The 18,795-nt window shown below is 58.2% G+C and overlaps 9 protein-coding genes across 9 annotated transcripts; 3 read left to right on the top strand and 6 right to left on the bottom strand.

Moving 5' to 3' along the window:
* Positions 1–486: 486 nt before the first annotated feature.
* On the bottom strand, positions 487–1,580 carry HRG_09250 (mitochondrial membrane transport complex protein; the record flags this gene model as incomplete). Its single annotated transcript, XM_044867721.1, has 3 exons — positions 487–972; positions 1,032–1,289; positions 1,359–1,580. The coding sequence occupies 3 exons, from the start codon at positions 1,578–1,580 to the stop codon at positions 487–489; spliced, it is 966 nt and encodes a 321-aa protein (XP_044716981.1).
* A 442-nt stretch (positions 1,581–2,022) lies between these two features.
* HRG_09249 (OTU-like cysteine protease domain-containing protein) lies at positions 2,023–2,955 on the top strand (the record flags this gene model as incomplete). Its single annotated transcript, XM_044867720.1, has 1 exon — positions 2,023–2,955. One exon carries the CDS (start codon positions 2,023–2,025, stop codon positions 2,953–2,955), a length of 933 nt encoding a protein of 310 aa, XP_044716980.1.
* A 134-nt stretch (positions 2,956–3,089) lies between these two features.
* HRG_09248 (thiopurine s-methyltransferase (TPMT) domain-containing protein) lies at positions 3,090–4,016 on the bottom strand (the record flags this gene model as incomplete). The annotated part of the gene is made up of 2 exons (XM_044867719.1): positions 3,090–3,440; positions 3,579–4,016. The coding sequence occupies 2 exons, from the start codon at positions 4,014–4,016 to the stop codon at positions 3,090–3,092; spliced, it is 789 nt and encodes a 262-aa protein (XP_044716979.1).
* A 764-nt stretch (positions 4,017–4,780) lies between these two features.
* HRG_09247 (uncharacterized protein) lies at positions 4,781–5,011 on the bottom strand (the record flags this gene model as incomplete). Its single annotated transcript, XM_044867718.1, has 1 exon — positions 4,781–5,011. One exon carries the CDS (start codon positions 5,009–5,011, stop codon positions 4,781–4,783), a length of 231 nt encoding a protein of 76 aa, XP_044716978.1.
* Positions 5,012–8,190: 3,179 nt separating this feature from the next.
* On the top strand, positions 8,191–9,477 carry HRG_09246 (polyprenyl synthetase domain-containing protein; the record flags this gene model as incomplete). Its single annotated transcript, XM_044867717.1, has 1 exon — positions 8,191–9,477. One exon carries the CDS (start codon positions 8,191–8,193, stop codon positions 9,475–9,477), a length of 1,287 nt encoding a protein of 428 aa, XP_044716977.1.
* Positions 9,478–9,942: 465 nt separating this feature from the next.
* Positions 9,943–11,489, bottom strand: HRG_09245 (integral peroxisomal membrane peroxin domain-containing protein; the record flags this gene model as incomplete). The annotated part of the gene is made up of 2 exons (XM_044867716.1): positions 9,943–11,230; positions 11,305–11,489. 2 exons carry the CDS (start codon positions 11,487–11,489, stop codon positions 9,943–9,945), a joined length of 1,473 nt encoding a protein of 490 aa, XP_044716976.1.
* An 826-nt stretch (positions 11,490–12,315) lies between these two features.
* HRG_09244 (phosphotransferase enzyme family domain-containing protein) lies at positions 12,316–13,697 on the bottom strand (the record flags this gene model as incomplete). Its single annotated transcript, XM_044867715.1, has 4 exons — positions 12,316–12,343; positions 12,713–13,400; positions 13,496–13,627; positions 13,679–13,697. 4 exons carry the CDS (start codon positions 13,695–13,697, stop codon positions 12,316–12,318), a joined length of 867 nt encoding a protein of 288 aa, XP_044716975.1.
* Positions 13,698–16,497: 2,800 nt separating this feature from the next.
* HRG_09243 (glutathione-dependent formaldehyde-activating gfa) lies at positions 16,498–17,477 on the top strand (the record flags this gene model as incomplete). The annotated part of the gene is made up of 4 exons (XM_044867714.1): positions 16,498–16,626; positions 16,681–16,793; positions 16,862–17,036; positions 17,100–17,477. The coding sequence occupies 4 exons, from the start codon at positions 16,498–16,500 to the stop codon at positions 17,475–17,477; spliced, it is 795 nt and encodes a 264-aa protein (XP_044716974.1).
* A 1,057-nt stretch (positions 17,478–18,534) lies between these two features.
* On the bottom strand, positions 18,535–18,774 carry HRG_09242 (uncharacterized protein; the record flags this gene model as incomplete). The annotated part of the gene is made up of 1 exon (XM_044867713.1): positions 18,535–18,774. One exon carries the CDS (start codon positions 18,772–18,774, stop codon positions 18,535–18,537), a length of 240 nt encoding a protein of 79 aa, XP_044716973.1.
* Between the last annotated feature and the right edge of the window lie 21 nt (positions 18,775–18,795).

Genomic DNA, 18,795 nt, shown 5'->3' with positions numbered 1-18,795 from the left:
GTCGGCCGTGGAAGGAAGGGGGGGCGTTGTAGGCTCGGTAAGCCTTGTTTTCGCTTTCTTTTACACATGATCCCAGCCACGGGATGATCATTTTCGTCGGGAAAGCGGACGGATGGATCTGGAGGGCGTGAGAGAAACGACGGCCATGATGCAGGGGAACCCCGGGTGTCCATAGATGATGGGGTCTCCCAGGGGGCGACGGTGGCCGCTCGCGGTTGTCAAGGGGCGGTCGGCTGGCTGTAATGGGCCGGATGAGTGGGTGGGTGAGCGCGGATACTGGATCGAGGCAGCGAAATAGATGTGTCCCACCATTGAGTACTTGGTATGACTAGCATGATACTATAGCCAATAGATAGCGAGTGCCCGCTGTCATGGTCTTGAGCTGTCCGGTTGATACGAGTGGATATAGTGCAGGCCATGCTGGATGTCGTGGTGTTGAGTGTGCAGCCGCCATTGCGCCCGCGGATATATAAAAGCCATTTCTAGTTAGGCAGCCCTCCCCTTGCCTGCCTCACTCCCCCAACACCTGCTGTACAAGGCATTCCTATGTGCAACCAAGTTGTCGAACCCCATGAGACAGGCCCTCAAAGCACGCCCATGCTCCCCCCAGCCCAGCCCACCGCCGCCGTCGCTACTATCACGACTGCTACAGCCGCTTTTGGGTCGGCAGTGGCGATCGTCGAGGATGAGGTGCGTGTACGCAAACACGTCGGCGTCAAAGAGGCCCGGGGCGGCGGCGCCAAAGAACCACTCGTTGTCGGCGAGCAGGGCGGAGAGGGCGCGGAAGGCGGCGGCGGCGTTGGCGAGGAGGGAGAGCGGGTCGATGAGCGGGCGGCGGGTTGTGGCGAGGACTTGTGCGGCGGCGGCGGCGCGGAGGGTGCGGGTGAGGGGGACGCGGAGGAAGGGGGATGACGGGAGGTAGAGGGCAGATAGGAGTGGGGTGTTGGTCCAGTCGAGGTAGAGGGCGTGAAGCTGCGTTTGACGGCCAGTGTTAGCTCTTGTCTGCTTGGGAAAAGAGGATACGGACGAACCCAGACGGGGCGGATGCTGTGCGTCAGGAGAGCGAGGTAGGCCTCGCGGCGCGCAGGGAAGGGAGTCGTGCCACCATGTTCCGGCAGGGGATGCACGGCACGATCCCGGGCGTACTGAGCAATCTTGTGTCCCGTCAGGGGCACGTCCGGCCGGGGATCCGACGCCGCGGGGAGGAGAAAGGGCAGCGCGCCCGAGGGCGAGGCGTGGTTGTTTGAGGGCACCACGTCGACGTCGACGCCGGCGATGCGCAGATATGTCTGGCCGCAGCATGCATTGTCAGCCCACGCACGTACCATCCTCCTCGGGAATGGACGAAGGAAGCAAACCTGCCACTTGAGACACGACGGGTTATGGCTCGGCGGCGCCTCCTCATCGTCGCCGGCGACAAAGACAAAGAGGCGCGCGCGCGGCCGTGCCGCCCCCGGGGCGCGCGCCGGCAGGGCCTCTGCCGGGTGCGTCCGTAGCGGGAAGCGCTTGAAGAGGTCGCGCACCGGCGCTGGCACCGCGAACCACGCACTGGCGGCGTGGGGGGAGTCGTCGGCGGCCATGGCAACGATGAGCCTCCCGAGCCCCCAGAAGCTTTTCCCGAAAGCTCTTCTTGCGCGAGGCCGAAAACGAGGACGCCGAGGGGATGGGGAGGGAGAGTTGAGGCTTCCCGCACGGTGCCTCTTGCTTTTGATTCAGTCGGCGGTGTGCTGTCGAGTGCAGTCGAGTCGAGCTCGAGTGTGAGAGGCCAGTCAGATGGTCGAGGCGCATCTCGAGTTGAAGCTCCGTTTTTTTTTGGCCTTATTTCCGCGTACAGTGCTGTACAGTGTGTCGTGCACCACTTCCCCTGGACGGATCGGCACTTGACAGTGTCTGACGTCAGCCCACATGAACGCTCAGGTAAGCCAGCTGAACCCCTCCACCTCCCCCTCATCGGCGAGAACTTTTGCATCCACGACAGACATCGAGACGACGCCGCAACCTCGGCCGGTGCCTCGGCCAGAAATGATGGAGCAGCAGTCGCAGGCCGAGGCCGAGCAGATGCAGGCGCGGCATCGCAAGGAGCTCAAGGAGCTGCAGGGCCGCATCACCAGCAAGAAAAAGAACGCCACCAAGAAGTCGCGCAAGGGCGTCAACGACGAGTGCGCGCAGATGGAGCAGCAGCTGAGGGACAAGCAGGCGGCCGAGATTGCAGCATTGACTGGCGCCGAAAACGATGAGAGGCAGCAGGACGACGGCGACGCGACGCAAGCCACGACGGACCTCGCCGAGCTGGAGCTGCAGGTGAATGACAAGCTCAGCGAGGCGACGTCCAAGCTACACCTCTCCGAGCCCATGGCCAAACAAAAGCCGCGCAATCGGCAGCGAGAACGGCTGGCGCGCCGGGCCGCCGAACAGGAGGAGGCGGCGCGCCGCGCAGAGGACGAGGCGACGTCGATGACGGACCACCGCGCGCGCGAGAGCGAGTACATGCGCAACGCGTTTGAGGCGCACGGCCTCGTCGAGAGGGACATTGACCCGGACGGGCACTGCCTCTTTTCCGCCATCGCCGACCAGCTGGGCCAGAGCGCCGTGCCGATCGCCGACGCCCGTTCCGACGACGGCGACAGGAAGGAGCCGGCGTACAAGACGGTGCGGCGCGCGGCGGCCGACTACATGCTGCAGCACGCAGATGACTTTGCGCCCTTTCTCGACGAGGACTTGGAGTCGTATGCGGCCAAGATGCGCGACACGGCCGAGTGGGGCGGGCAGCTGGAACTCATGGCGCTGGCGAGGCGGTACTGCGCCGAGATTCGCGTCATCCAGGACGGGCGCACCGAGAGGATTGGCGAGGACGAGGGCAAGGCGTCGGGCAAGACGCTGTGGCTGGCGTACTACCGGCACGGCTACGGCCTAGGGGAGCACTACAATTCGCTGAGGCACAAGACGAAGCCGTGATGTCTCTTTGGCTCCTTGGTCCATCCATGTCCACCCCCCCTTTTTTTATATATTCGCCTCTCCATCGATGTCCTCCGACCCACGCAGACACGCGGGAGTCCAAGCCCCTCCTTTTGGCCACGAGCCGACAGTCATCATCTTGCCCAGACCGAAATGAAGTCGAGCACGGAGCCGTCCTCGGCCGTGCCGACGGCGTGCGTTCGCGTCGGCTTGATGATGCTCAGGCGGTGCAGGGCGTCGACGCGCGGGCGCGAGCAGGCGGTGCTTACGACAGCGCCGTCGGGGGCGTACGACGGTGCCTCGCCGGGCGCCGACAGCAGCGCCTCGTACGCCTCGGGGCTGACTGCCCACGGCCCGGATGGCTTGTTGTCGCTGCTGGTGCTGGACGGGTACTCGAGGCAGACGAGGCGGCCGCGCGGCTCGAGCAGCTGGGACACGCGCTTGGCCCAGCGCGGGCGGGCGTCGGGGGGGAGGGCGCTGAGGAACTGTGTCGTTGTTAGCCCCGTGTGTCCAGCTTGGTGCTGCGCGTGTTCGCCGGGGAGAACTGGTAGACGTGTACGTCATGTGTAGAAGGCAGGCAAGACAGCGCGACACCAGGAAAGGATTATCGCAGCACGACGTACCTCATAGTCAAAGACGAGGTCAAACCGACCCGAGCCGTCAGACCCCAAGGCCCGCGACCAATCCTCATCAAAAAAGTCCGCCGCCAACCACGTAACGCAACCGCCCCCCTCCCCCCCCTCCTCCTGCCACTGCTCCTCGCCAACAGCGCCCGCACCACCACTGCCGCCGCCGCCCCGCCGCGGCTGCCGGTGATCCAGCACCCACACGTCGTAGCCAAACGTGCCGGCAAGCAGGCGCGCGTCGTGCGCGCGGCCGGCGCCGGGGACGAGGGCGGTGGCGCGCCGGGGCGCCGCGGCCGGCGGAGGGGGCACGAGGTCTGCGCGGTGGGCGAGCAGGTCTGCCAGGGCGAGGGAGGGGCCCGACCGGTCTGCGGGGGGTGGTGAGGAGGTGGTGGTGGTGTTTGGCGTTGGGCTGGTCGTCGCCACGGCGGCGGACATGGTGGAGAGGTGGGTGGTGCGAGATGGGGGATGCGAGTAGTTGGACCTCCAGGCGGACTAGGCGATGCACGAGTGTACACGGTAGAGACGGCGGAAGAAAAGTCGCGCACGATGACGGATGATGCAAGGAGCCGGCTGTCGGCGCCTCTCGGTGAGGCGCCCGTGACCGAAGACCCCCGCCGGCCCCGTCCGGTCGGTCGAGCCTCGGCTCCCCCGCGCGCGTGCATGTACTCGGTACGCGGAATGTACCTCAGTCAATGCGCCCAGCAACTCTCAATCCTCGCTGCATATGCGCCAACTCTGCCCCGTTCCGTTTCGACATTTCAGCTCTCAAACCATCATCTTTGCATTTCTTCAAATCTACCGTCTCCCTACAGTGGGGGTATTGATCCTGTTTGTATATACGAATACCGCTCGGCGTAAAACGAGCAAAAAAGGACTCACAAAGCACTCAATGCTTGACCCCGTATATGCCTCAACACCGAAAACAGAAGAAAAGGAATCAAGTGCGGCAAGAGAAGATCAAAAATAGACAGAGGAAGGAAGAGCAAGGAATGGAGGGCGGTGAAAACAGAGAAAAATTTAGCAAAGCCCAAACGACATGCCCGATGCGCCATAAACACTAGTAGAAATTTCCCCCGCGCTCTTTCGTGGCACCATGCCCTTCGGTGCAGGTGCTCGTCGGAGACGGCGGCGTCACCACCCGTGTCCGGATTCACGTGTATGCCCGTATCGGGTGCAGGCGCTCATCGAGAGGCGGGCGGCTACGAGATGCCGCAGCTCTCAAAGTCGCGGACCATGACGGCCACCTGCGCGCGCTTGGCAGCCTCTGCGACGAGGGAAAAGTCCTTGAGCAGGGCGTCGGTCGAGGGCGTCTTGATCTGGACGGGTAGCGGGGGGGCGGCGACGACCACGTTTGCGGGCGACTGCTGCGTCGACGACACGGCCGACGAAGTGTTCCTCGAGTGCATAGGCGACGAGACAGGGGCGTCCATTGTGCGGGGCATGTGGGTGCCAGTGCGACTCGAGCGCGCGTGCGTATGTACGTATGAGAGTTGTCGTCCAAATGGTTGTATGTAGTGAGGCGGCTCGGAAGTCGGGTCGGCGGACGGGCCGGAGCGTCGACGAAAACGGACGGCCGTGTTACGGCAGGGGGCGGCCGAGGAAGAAGCAAACAAATAAGCCGACGACGGCAAAGGTCTCGGTGAGATGGAGATGCGACAACGGGAATATATGTCGGTAGAGGCCAGTGGTAGACTGAGAGCTGAGATGGAGAGTCGATGTCGGAGACGGGGGAGGAGGAGGGGGATTAGTGAAGAAAGAGGAGACAGTAATTGCTTGTGAAGAGGGCTAGTCAATGACGCCGCGGCATGTGCTTTTGGTCGTCGTCTCGAAGCGGCCACCAACGTCTAAGTTTGCCTCCGCAAAAGCCTTTCTTGGGGGCGCCGTGGGGTAAACGATTGCGGAAAGCCTGTGCGCTCTGCCGAGGAATGAAGTGATACGGACGCGGCCAACCGACTTGCAGGGCGCCGTTTGCCTCGTGCCGTGTAAGAGGGCGTCGAGAAGAGGAGAAACGGGATGGGATGCGTCGGGCAGAGGGGCGATGGATGGCGCAACAAGGGGTGGAAGAAGAGAGAAAACCCAGCCGAGGGGATTCCGACCGTGGGAAAAGGAGGGGGGGACTAAAGAGAGACGGCGGCGGAAGGCGCGACGGATGAAATGCGGGGAGACGAAAGGAGGGGGGAGGGGAATCGAAGGTTGGCAAGAGCGGCCGAGCAAAATGGAGCGAGGAGTCGGTGACGGGATTTGTTGACGCTTGGTCGTTGGTGGCGGTGATTTGTAGTTGTGGGGGATGAGAAGGGTCAAGATGGGAGAGAGAGGATCGGTGGGATGGCCCGAGAGACGAGTCGAGGCGCGTTTTTGAGGAGGCGAAGAAGAAGAAGCAAGAAGAGGCGGAGGAGGGACAGGAAGGAGGGCGGAGCTCGAGGTGAGACGATGCGTCCATCATCATTCGATTCGACTCGCGCGGCCCGTCCATCGTGTCTCGTCTTGTGGTGATGGCCGCTTACCGACTATTTTCCCTCGTTCTCTATCCCCCGGTCCCCTATCCGCTTCCTTTCCTCATCCTCTACTCTGTACGCCCCAGGCTGCATCCCTGTCTCTCCATCTCTATCCTCTGTCCCCATCATCCCGGGGCTCACGAATCAGTCCCCCGCATGCGGATGCAAGGCATACATACATGTGTTTTGGAAACGCCCGTCTCTCTTTTCGGACGACCCGAGCAAACCATCGGCCTGCGCTAGGCCCAGGAAACACGAGCCATTCAAGCGCTCGTGTCCTTGTACGAGAGACGAGAGACAAAAAGCATCACTCCACCAAAGGCAAATGGCCAGAAACTCGCGCCTGCCATCGAATCTCTTCGTCTTGCTCTTCGCCCTTGGCGTTCGAGACTTCAAGTTACATGTGCTTTGAAAGGGGGCTTGGGGTCTGGCCCTCTTAGTATCAGCATGAACCAGCGCCAAATAACGCCGTGCATGATGGGTCCACACAGGCGTCTGCTTTGTTGATGCTCTTCCGAGGACCATGGTTCTGTCTGCCTTTGCTCAGCTGGCACGGCGCGCCCATCATCGTCGTCCCATGAGACAGCCAAGGGGCATCATGTGCTTCGCTGTATAGCCCACGTACATATGTCCCCAACACTTCCACTGTCAAGTGTCTGCGCTGCCATCTTGGCCCCAGTTGGTCGTCTCCAGACTTGGCACGGAAAAAGAAGACGAGAATCTCCTTTTCCCCGACAAAGAGTCGCCTCCAGCGGAGCTGATCCGGGCCGACCGTACAGCGTGGGGCGCGCGTAGGAACGGGTGCTGCGAGCACATGCTTAATGAGTAGCAATCCCAGGCTGGTGTCTGGCAATAATGCCCTTTGTTCGTTGGGTTTCGCAATGGTCGCGAGCTCGAGTCATTATGCTGTCGTGTCTTGAGAAAATGAGGGCGACCTTACATAATGCACCGCTCGTCACCTACCTATTCGGTACCTTCCACGGAGTAGCCCCGGGGGGTTGTCGGCCCGTTGCTACAGTGCAGCCCTCACTGTACCTTTGCCGGCTGCCCCGCCACCCGTCACTCAATGCAGGGCGCCGCCCGCCGCGGAGCACAGTGCGCAGGACAACACGCAACCCCCCCAGGTCCCTGCTGGCAGAGGGGCGCCGTGCCTCGGAGCCGCCGCCGTGCAGTGGAAACGTCGTGGGGCGAAAAAGGAAGGGTCGAGGCCTCGACTTGGACCTTGGCTTGAGCCTATCGAGTATGGCACGACGACATCAAGTCCAAGTAGCGTCAAAGTGAAGAGGGCTCACGTGCCTGCCGAAGTCGTGCGCACTCTTTCGTGCTCGGCACATGCAGTGAAGTGACCGAAGAGCGTCGCAGTGCAGGCCAGCAACGGAGGCTTCCACAGCAGATGACTAAGAACACGGCAGACCTTTGTTCTTGTCTCCACCGAAAATGGACCATGTCGATTCACCACCATGCCACGCCCTTCTCGGTCCCTATCACAGACGCCCCCTCTCTGTCGGCCAAGCCAAGCCTTAGCTCCATGTACACGCACCGAGGGAACATGTTCTAATTACTAGACCGCCCTCGTGTCCGCTGGCGCTTCTACCTCGCTCGCTCTCTCTCCCGCTCTCTCGCTCTCTCTCTTCTCATATACCCTCCCCTCTTCCTCTCCCCAACTTCCTCCTCTCCCAAGCTTCGGCCAACTCTGCATCGGCGGCGGCCTGATCTCTCCCAGTCGGTCGGTCCCCGTTCCTCTCCGCCCGGCTCGCCCGATACGACGACGTACATCAAGCCGTCCCGCGCCCCGTGTCTTGCCCGTGCTTGTCAGGCCAGCCAGCGGCACGGGCTTATCTCTCAACGTCACGGGCCAAGAGGCACAACAACCCGCCACCCCTGCCGCCCGCCCTCCCCATCTGGCGCCGCCGATGCTGTGCTACAGCGGCTGGCCGGCCCCGACAGTATTCTTTTGGCATTGTGGGTGAGGGAGCTCGTGGCTTCCCATCGCTGAACCCCTTTCCTCACCATACCGAGGCCAACAAGCTATTTGCTCCGCTCGCCCCCGTTCAGCTCCAACGCTCGTGACCATGTCCTTGTCGTCGACGCCGAGACACAGCGAGCCAGTCACCATGTGCAACCAGTCGCCCTCGTCCGCCTCGCCGCGCCACGCCGCCGAAGCCGAAGCCACCCCAGTCGCGCCGAACTATAACCTCGGCAACCCCCTCGCCTCTCCCAACGCCATCCCTCCGCGTACTTCAAGCTCCGGCCTCCACGCCCGCGCCGCCCACCAGTCCAGCGTCATTTCCCACCAGTCCACGTCGCCCCCCTCGGTCCTCCGCCCCGTGTCCGAAGGCGACTGGCTCAGCCAAAAGAAGAAGCAGACGTCCAGCTGGCTCTCGCCCGCCCTTGACTCGCCCGCAATGGCCGTCGCCCAGCAGCAGGAAGCCTCACGGCCCGACGCGCCCCAAGCGGCCCCCGACGTCGACAAGTACGCCCACGAAGACCTGCACTTCGCCCCCGAGCGCTCATGGACCGAGGGCAAGGAAAAGGTGGTCCGCGCTCCCTTCGACTACGCCATCAGCCACCCGGGCAAGGACTTTCGCTCTCAGGTCATCGCCGCCTTTGATGCCTGGCTGCAGGTCCCGCCCTCGAGCCTCCAGGTCATCACAAAGGTCATTGCCATTCTCCACGAATCCTCCCTCCTCCTCGACGACGTCCAGGACTCGTCAGAGCTGCGCCGCGGCTTCCCCGTCGCCCACAACATCTTTGGCATTCCTCAGACCATCAACTCGGCAAACTACATGTCCTTTGTCGCGCTGCGGGAGCTCCAGGAGCTCAACAGCCCGCGCGCAATTTCCGTCTTTGCCGAGGAGCTCGTCAACCTCTACCGGGGGCAGGGCATGGATCTTTTCTGGCGCGATACGCTCACCTGCCCCACCGAGGACGACTATCTCGAAATGGTCAGCAACAAGACGGGGGGCATGTTCCGCCTCGGCATCAAGCTGATGCAGGCCGAGTCGGCCGCCAACATCGATTGCGTGCCTCTCGTCAACCTCGTCGGCCTCATCTTCCAGATTCGCGACGACTACATGAACCTCTCGTCGACCGAGTACACCGAAAACAAGGGCATGTGCGAGGACCTGACCGAGGGCAAATTCTCCTTCCCCATCATCCACAGCATCCGGTCCGACTCCAGCAACCTGCGGCTCGTCAACATCCTCAAGCAGAAGACGACCGACGTCCAGGTCAAGCGCTACGCCGTCTCGTACATGGAGAGCACGGGCAGCTTCGCCTACACGCGCAGCGTGCTGACCACGCTGATTGAGCGGGCCCGTAAGATGGCGCTCGAGCTCGACGCGGGCCAGAACAGGGCGCAGGGCGTCCTGAAGATCCTGGAAAAGATGGTAGTGGAGTAGGGAGTGGGGGGTTGTGGTGCATCTATTGAAGCGTCTTCGCGCGTGGCCCGCCTCGTGGAATGAGCAGACGCGGGGTGATGATATCCGGAGAAACGACATTTCAAGAGGCGGAGCATGAGGTTTCTGTTTTGGCTTGCAGGGGAAATGGGCCGCCCCTTGCCAAGTTCTGTGCATGTGACAGCCCACCATTTAATGCCATGACGAGATCTATGCCAACGTATTGACAATCACTTTGGAACGACCTAGGGTTGACGGCAGGTTGAATCAGTGATGTGAAAAAAAAAATTCAAAAGGGGGCGTGTGGTCAACTCCAAAACGCCGCCCTGTCTTGGCTAAAAGAAAAACGCCAGCCGAGAGCTCAAAGCACATCCGCCGACACACATACACCCACAAGTCACACACACCACACACCATACACACCCAACGTATACATACAGCGCATAAGACACCCAATGCCTAGATGCATCACGACGCAGCCGACGGGGCAGCCCTTCGCTTGACCAGCCGAACCCACCGCCTCCTCCGCCACTCGCCCCTCCGGCCGCCGCCGTCCTCGCCCTCCTCCCAGCTAGGCTGAGGCGGCGGCTTCTTGGAGGTGGAGGTGGAGGTGGAGGTTGTGGCCGAGGCGGCCGTGGACGGGTAGTCGACGACGCCGGTGCGGTCCTCGCGCTCGTCGTACATGTCGTAGACCCAGCGCTCGCCCTCGGTCTCGACCTCGACGCCCGTGATGATGCGCTCCTCGACCCACTCGCGGCTCCAGAGGTCGAGGGCCCACTTCTTCTCGCTCCATTCCCAGCCGTTGGGGGGCAGGACGTCTTCGAAGAAGCGGGTGCCGCGGGGCCGCTCGCCGTTGATGCGGGCGGGCGAGAGCGGGTCGTAGGGCGAGGGGGCGAAGAGCCAGGGTTCCCACTCGCCGCCGGCGGCCGACATGTGCTGCAGCTCAAATATTTCCACCTCGCGCGTCTCGGGGGCCGAGTCGAGGATGACGTCGTCTGCGATCCAGCGATCGAGCCAGGAGCGGGCCTTTTCCTCGCGCGGCTGGACGTGCTGCTGGTGCTGGGCGTGCAGCAGGGCCTTGATGGCCGGGTGGCCCATGAGGACGAGGGCCCAGCCGCCGCAGAAGAAGATGAAGCGCCAGGGGACGACGTGGGCGGCAATGGTCATGAGGACGCCGCCAGCAAAGAGGAAGAGGAAGACGGTCGAGGAGAGGGCCTCGTCGGCAAAGTTTGTGACGGGCACGACGAGGTCGACGATCTTGTCGTGGGCGTGGCTAAAGTCGGCCATGCTGTTCTGCAGATCGCGCATGTTGCGGAAGAAGTCCTTGCTGAGCTCCTTTGCCGGCCGGACAGTGGCGGCGGGGGCGAGGGGCGGGCCGCGGGGCGAGTAGGCGACGCTCTGCTCACTCGAGAGGGTGCCTTTTGGCGGGGCCGGGTGGCGTGCGACAAACGAGGGGACGAGGACGCCCAAGAGGAGCACGACCATGGGCAGGGCGGGCAGCAGGTAGGGGTCGAGACAGACGAAGGAGTAGACGGCGAGGAACGAGAGGGTGTGCGTGGGGCGGCGCCAGGCGAGGAGGCGCTCGGCGTCGGCCTGGAACTGGAAGACGACGCCGATGCGGGCGTTGAACTGGCGGAAGTTGTACGACATGGTGGTGAGGTTGAAGCTGGGGCGTTGGGGGTAGTTGGAGCCCTTGGCGTCGGCGGGGGCATCGGAGCCGTAGTCGTCGTCGGTGGGGATGACCTGCTGGAGGAGCCTGGGGCAGGAGATTCGAGGTCAGTCCGAAGCTTTCACGACGCGAAGAGCACAGGGCGGACGACGGAAACATGCCTCTCGACAAGCCGGTCCTGGATGCCGGCCTTCTCGCGGATGGCCGCAAGACCGCCGCGCAGGCCTTTTTTCTGCGAGGGCGAGGGCGTGGGCGTCGTCTTGCGCGAGTCGGGCTGGCGGTCCGACGGGCCCTGCGGCGAGCGGTCGTGGCCGGCGGCGATGATTTCGGCGGTGAAGTCGTCCATGGTTGGTGATGACGATGGGGGTCAGGACGGAAGTAGCATTGCCCGTCGGTCGGCGCCTTGCTCTCGCTCGAGGTGAGCGATCAGTCACGGGCAAGCTGGAAGCCGGGGTTAGCGGTGTGTGTGCCGCGCCGAGTCGCGGCTCATCGGATTCTGGGAATTTGCTGCGCAGCGAGGCGTGTTGAAGCAGGGATGGGGTCGAGATTCCCATGTGACGCAAGCCGGAGACGGCCCATGTTCTCATCCCGGTGGAGGACAAGCGCGCTAACAATTGTCGCAGCATATTGCACGGCTGTCCGGGCCACCCTGTTAAAGACGCGCGTACCCTGCACTCGGCGCCCCACACAGTGCCTGGAAGACGGATTCTCATAAACGGGAGCAATGGCGGCTCTTTAGGTCCGTCTTTGTTTCCTGCTCCTGTTTTCTTGTTTCATCTTTCTAAATGACATTCAGCTGTCAAGAGAGCGACTCACTCTCTCAAACAAACCATTCCTTTCATTTTTTACGCTCTCACTCGTCTATCCTCTATGCCATTCAAGGTCCTCGAGCGGTCCTTCCAAGCGTCAATAAGATTCCTCCATGGCATCTTCGAACCAACTACACCTGTTTCGAGGCCGACGCGAGCGTGAAAGAGCCTTTTCATAATGCTCTCCTCGATGATATTAAGCTTGCAGAATCAAGTGCTGGTGACACTGGGGCACGCCTTAAAACAGGTATACATAATTTACAGACCAATGCTCAATAGGGGGCGGGGGTGACACGGCTCTCCCTGGCCCTCTTGATATCTCATTTTTCTATTTGCCGAGAAAATGGCTCGTATCGCTCTCTGTCAACCCAGCCATTGTTGAATGCTCCATCTGCCCCAGTTCGTTAGCTGTCGGATGCTCGGAATATAGGCCGAGTTGTGAACTTAAACCAGGACCCTGGTCATCCTGGCCACCGCGCTGTCATTGTCCCATTCGACCAGCGCTCTGGTCCTCGATTCCTGCATTTTTATCTCGACGAAATTCTCCATCGCAGCCAACTCATGATCCGCTAGTAGATCGAGTCTTACTCGACAATCTCCGGCCACATTCTGCCCAAAACAACCAGGGTATATAAATTTCCAAAATATAAAGTCGAAGGCCCAGCTGTCTCTGGCTGCATAGTTCACCAACGACGTTTTGCTCTCCCAGCTCTTCCGAATTCTTCGGGACAAAGGCACGCTCCCGTCGTGCGTAACTGACTGGTCTGGCAAGATGCCTTTGGCATTCCGCATCTTGTCCTCTTCCTGTTCCAGAACGCCCAGGAAGGTGTTCAGGCGAGGCTCGTACGCTTCCATCCACGGGACATATCCACCGGGCCAATACTCCGGACTCTTCAAAAGGAGCCACCATGGCGGATCAAACGAAAACTCTGCAGGGGCGACGTAGGTAAATTCCCAGTCTATGACACCCACCACGCGAAGGTCCTTGTCAATCAAAACATTTGACGGGCGTAAGTCTTCAGAGTATAGCCGAAACGTCGTTTCATTGTCCCCACCGTTTTCGGGCTCAAATCCCGTCGCAAGTCGCCCACGCGATGCCAGACGCCGAAACAATTGACGAGCCACAAATTTGTCGCGCGCATCATCCTCGTCTTCAATAGCGTCGTTGCGCTGGAACGTTACTTGTGAAAGATGCATGTCGGCCATGGCAGAGTACCACTGCGTGGATGTAAGGTACTGCTGCGAGGGTAGTAACGTCGGGGGAACACCTGCGAACTCGACGAGGGAGCTCATATTCTGAATGAGAGGCCGGCCGGAAACAGATATAAGTCCCCGTTTGTCCTGGACCAATGATCCGATTCGAGGGAACGACAGGGTAGAAAGCCGCAGTATGATGTTGGCCATCTGCCTATAGAGGAACATGAGCGTTTGCTCATTGATGTTGTTGTCTAGCACATGAGGCTCGCCGAATCCAAGGAGGGGTCATTAAGAGCATCAGACATGGTCCTTTCATGCTCAATATAATTCATTATGATGAATGGACCGAGGCCAGTAGGGTTCTCCGTAGCGGTCCCGTAATGGTAAATCTCAAGCACGGGAATTGTGGTCTTTGCTGCGACGTAGCGCATCGTAGCCACCTCGTAGTTGACCTTCTCCTCGGGGAATTTAACAGTACCTAGTTTGCTTCAGCGACTTCATCACTTGACTGAAGTAGACTTTAAAATACCTTTGCAGGGGATCCTCATGGCGGCCGACGAGCCGTCCTTGAACTCTAGCCGATAAAGCAGGTTGTATCCACCTCTGATCGGCCTGTGAAGTTCCAGGGGCTCACCCGGTCTATACTTTATGATCAGATTGGCAATGCCACGGTACGTCTCGGCATTGTGCAGTGATCTCTCCCATTTCTCGACTTCCTGTCACTCTTTTCCCAGGCAAGGTCGTCCTTGTCCATTCGAATATATCTTGGTTTGGGAGACATCGCGGAATCTTTAAGCCGCACCGTCGAGGAGTGTCTTCGGCGTCGAGATGAAAATAATGGTGGTCGTGGTGATATGCAGAGGGAGGGGAAAACAGGAGCCAATAGGTTCGCGAATTTAAACTCCAGGTGGACGCGGCCTGATTGGACCAAGAAGCACCACTGCCGCTGAAGCTTCTAGAAAGCGCAGAGAGGCGGAAGCGAAGCGCAAACGTGATGAAAATATGGTCATAAGGGCGGCAGAAAATTCTCGAAAGAGGCGTGAGGATAGAGGCATCGTCGACACCGTAGCTGGGCAGCTTCCAGATGGACTTGGTCGTCGTTAAATGATGCGGGTTTGCTGTCGTCTGTGGTGGGTGCGGCTTGATACCTGTGACTCTGTGAGGATCCATTGTCGCGTGCTGCTGGTTGTTTTCAAGTGTCAAGTCGAAGCATCGGGGCCAAAGCCCAGGCCGTTTCCACGTCTGAGTCTCACGTCAAAGTCCGCTTTTGCTAATTGAAGAGTGCCGTGGGTGCCCAGTCTCCGTAGTCATCTTGGGATTTGATGATATTGCTAGGTGCATACGAAGTACGGAGTACATGTAACGTGGTAATTATCTATCATGCTGTTGGTCGTGAGCACCCTGCATGGACCTTTCTTCAAGATAGCATGCCTACAGGGCGGTGTGGTCATCGACACGACATGACACGGGGACTTTCTTCGTCTACATTCACATGTTAACTGTGCAGTCGGCCTTAGTACCCAACTGTGCAGCCCTAGAACTGGAGACACATGCAGGAAACTCGTCGTTGGAATTTTGCTTGCCAACAGCCCATGTGAAGCTTGACGCGTGTGATCATGCACGACATTTGTAGGATTATCTCCCATGTCCCTCCCACTTGATTGGCCAAGTCTACAAGCAGGCTGCAAACAGGCTGCAAACAGCATTGAAAGTTTGTCTCCCGAGTTGGGAGAGTGATTGCATTATTGGTCTATTGGTTCGGTCTGCCCATACTGAAGGCGTGCTTACCAGGAGCTGTCCTACTAGTTAAGGGCATTCCGACCGAGACTACACGCGAAATGCATTCGACCAACGACCAGGAACGACAGTTCAAGCTTGCAGCATCATATTGACTTGAGCCCAAAAACATGTTCGCACAACCTATATTCATGAATGCTCCTGTGTAGCCGTAAGGCTAACGAATCTATCAACGAGCCAGCCTTAAAGTCTCGACACGTATGCAGCACGTCCGAGTCAACGTAGTTTCTTCCAAGCGAGGGGTAAAACTTGGTCGGTATCGGGGACATATCTCCTGAGCACATGATGTATTGCCGCAGCTGTTCAATGCAGTGGTCCGGATGCAGGAGAGTATTTTCAGGTGAAGCTCGCCTTGCGTGGCCGTGTCCATCGGCGCCGTAGTACGTCGGATTGAGTGACCTGCGAAGGTTGTTCTTATCATCATGGTCAGTCTGGATGTTCATGCGACTAGGGTGACGCGTCACTTGCCAAACAATGCAGCGTGTGGAACATGTCTAGCCTGCCAGTTCCTTGGTAAATATACAAGCGAGAAACAAGGTTGATACGAGCAAAGGGTCATTACCCAGCAACATAGCCACCTCGTTGATGGTCCCAATACTGGTTCACGGGTTCTCCCCATGTAGCAACCGCCTCGTCTCTCGTGATGAGGATATATCGCCCTGGCGACTCTTGTCAGCGTTCACGTATATATGCATATGTCAGACAAGATAACCATGTGGCCAAGGCAGTCAATGACATGGAGTCAAGCATCATGCGAGGACAACGTCCTTGTCAAGCTTGAATACTACTGAAAGATTCTACTACGAAAGGATTGTGATTTTCTAATCTCGACCTTAGCTTCATAGTTGGCGCTCGTTCGTATCCTCCCCCACATTCAGCCATGCTTTAGCCACAAGGCCGCCGACATCGCACAGGCAAGAATAATGTCAATAAGTGTCAATACCAATCGAAGTACGTTGAGAGATAATAGCGATTAGTTACATTAAACTTCGGGATTCCCAATAACCCCCTGCCCACTGGCAGTGCTGACTCTTTGTCTAAACTTTGAAGGATCCGGAAAGACTCATGTCAGTCACTAGAATGGCTCCGCCAGTGCGGACCCTATTTAGTTAGCTGGCAATTGGGTGAACGTCCGTAATGAACTAAGGCAATTCAAGTACATACTTCGTACGGAGTACGTACCTCTCTTTTCTCATGATGGGCGGGGTGAGATGGACGTTGGTTGCGGAGTACCTGTAATTATTACTCCCGTAGCCTCCCCCTGTGGGGGTTGACGTATTGACGTCCGCATAAGCCCCCACAGGGGAGCCTACGGGTATTAATTACATATAAAAGCAGGTTGCGTCAAAGTCCGTTAACTCACTGCGGCTTGTTCCTAACTTCCTACTGCTCATTAAAGGGCATTTTCTACAAAGGATTCACCGAGCTTGCGGCCATTCTTGTCCTCTCGTTTTACCAATGGAAAGCGAGCGAGCAACTATATACCGCGGCAATTGCCATTGCGGCCGTTATCGCTATGAGCTGTCGCTGCCGGACAAGATTTCAACGGCCATGGCATGCACATGCAGCCTCTGCGTCATCAAGGGGTGCCTTTGGATCGTACCGCCCGAGGGCAGGTTCAACGTTATTCGAGACGATGGTTATCTGAAAGAGTATGCATCAAAGGCCATTTCGAACAAGGTAAACCCATACCATCTCGGTACCTCTCGCGACCTTGCTATTGACTGGTGCCAGTTCTGCAGCTACTGCGGCACAGGAGTGCTTGGCCAGCATCTGGTTGGACCGACGCGTGGTCAAACAATGGTCAATATTCGAGCCATTCAAGGCGTCAATCCATTTCAAATCGAGTAAGCGGAGCATTAATACAACCGGGCACCGTGTGACTCTGAGCTAACAAACGATATCAAATTCAAAGGTCAAATATCACCACTATCGAAACAGAAGACGAAAGAGATAGGCAAGAGCCTGCGAGTTCGGAGCTGTCGGCCCCCCATGTCTTCTCATGTCACTGCGGGAATCTGCGCGTGGAGCTTGACGTCTCAATTCATGACCAGGAATTCAAGGAGGACAACTGCAGCTTATGCGTGCGAGTAAGCTCAACCCCTGCGAAACAGAGTATGCCAATAATGTACTCCAGATAACCGCTCGACTAGAATGCCTACATTGGAGTTTATCCAACAAAGGACCAAGCAAGGGTTCATGGTAGAGAGCACAGCTTTGAATACTATGGCATCAAAGCCGAGTCGACGGGGCGCAGGTGGAGCAGCACAGTCTATTGCCAAACCTGCGGCGTCTTTACTCTCAGCGTTATTTACGGGCCGCCCATTAACGTTTTCGATAAGCTCGCCCCTGAGAGGAAGGCGCACGCGCTTGAAGTTTACTATAAGAACATCAACTTACTGCCGCTCAACGTGCGCGCCTTGAAAGGGTTCCAAACTCGGCTTTTCCCTAAATCTATAGACATTCAAAGGTCGGACGAGGGAACAGAGGGCTATAAGGAGCTGCTTGAGCCGTGGCGAGGAGGCGATTAGATGTACGTTTGAGTCTTTCTGCTTTAAGCCTCGCCGGTATTATGCCCTGAACGGGCCCCATTCGAACAATTTGCGCCAACAGCTAGTCCCCCTCGATTGTTGAAAATTAATTAAGAAGTTGGACAGTCTGGCCCGGGCAAATTGAGCATTTCTTGTTCCGATGCAAACAATGGACAACGTACCGAACCCGAGATGTTACAGTGCACCGAGACCCAGAGGGGAAATATCTCGTTCTACCTAGGAGGAAAGTCGCCGTCCGACGACGCAAAATGGACGCCGAAATTGAACGCAGTCTGCGCAACAATACGATTTGCGGTAGCCACCGGCCGGCTCGACAACACGCAACGTTAAAGCATCGCAATACCACCTCCCTATTAACCTTCTTCAAATTCCTCAACAGCAGGCACCGCTTCAGCCGCCATAGATAGGATGCTGAACGCTTGAAGAAAAGCCTTCAAGCCAGCTTGCTAGTAATAAAACGCATCACGAGATCCCAAGGAGAGATGAAAACAAAGAGAAAAGGCTAGTAATGAACACTGTATGGGCTGTTAGGAGAACATGGCAAAGCTTTGGAAGGGACATGCATAATAGCAAATAGTGGCCCTGTTGGCCAGATAGCCACCGGGCGGAATAAATTGTGTGTGTGTGTAACTAGACAACCGGCCCAAACAAAACTTATTGCAGAAAAGTGGCCATCGAAAACTGGACAGAGATGAGGATTGCGTCTGTCGAATGATACCGTAACGTCGCCCACCTAGCTTACAGCACCCCCCCTTCTAGCACTTTTCACGTCATAAATAAGGCACATTCCAGTAGCAACTAAAGCCGTATTTTAATATCACGATAGTTCAATTTACTGTTTTCTAGCTATTCAAGCTGCTAGCTAGGTGTAAAGACATCTGGCGGCCAGCTTTGTACTGTTGGGCCACTCTGTGAATTGAAGATGGGGTAGATGAGGCTTTAGCCGTGTCGGTGATGCCACGGATACCATGTGAAACTGGCGCATTGGGCCATTCTTGAGATCCTCAAAAGACTGGGCCAGTTCCGGATGTTGTGTTTAATGCCAAATCTTGTCTGGCTTCCCAAGTCTGAAAGCTCCAGAATCAACCAACTTGGCGAAGAAAGAATCATTCTCGGCTGCGACGTCATCGCATTGTCTTGAGATGCCCGTGAGATCAAAGTCCGTGTCGGGAACGGGGATAGGGTCCATGACAACATCAACGTCCCGACCCTTGGCGTCTTCTAAATTGTCCACGCGGTCCATGTCTTTCATAGTGGCATCGGCCGCCGAGGTCATGTCGGATGTGCTTCCTACATC

The sequence above is a fragment of the Hirsutella rhossiliensis genome (genome assembly GCF_020360975.1).
Source record: "Hirsutella rhossiliensis strain HR02 chromosome Unknown scaffold00012, whole genome shotgun sequence".
NCBI classification, from domain to species: Eukaryota; Fungi; Ascomycota; class Sordariomycetes; order Hypocreales; family Ophiocordycipitaceae; genus Hirsutella; species Hirsutella rhossiliensis.
Note: the sequence above shows the minus strand (reverse complement) of the source record. Positions and strands in the feature narration are given on the sequence as shown.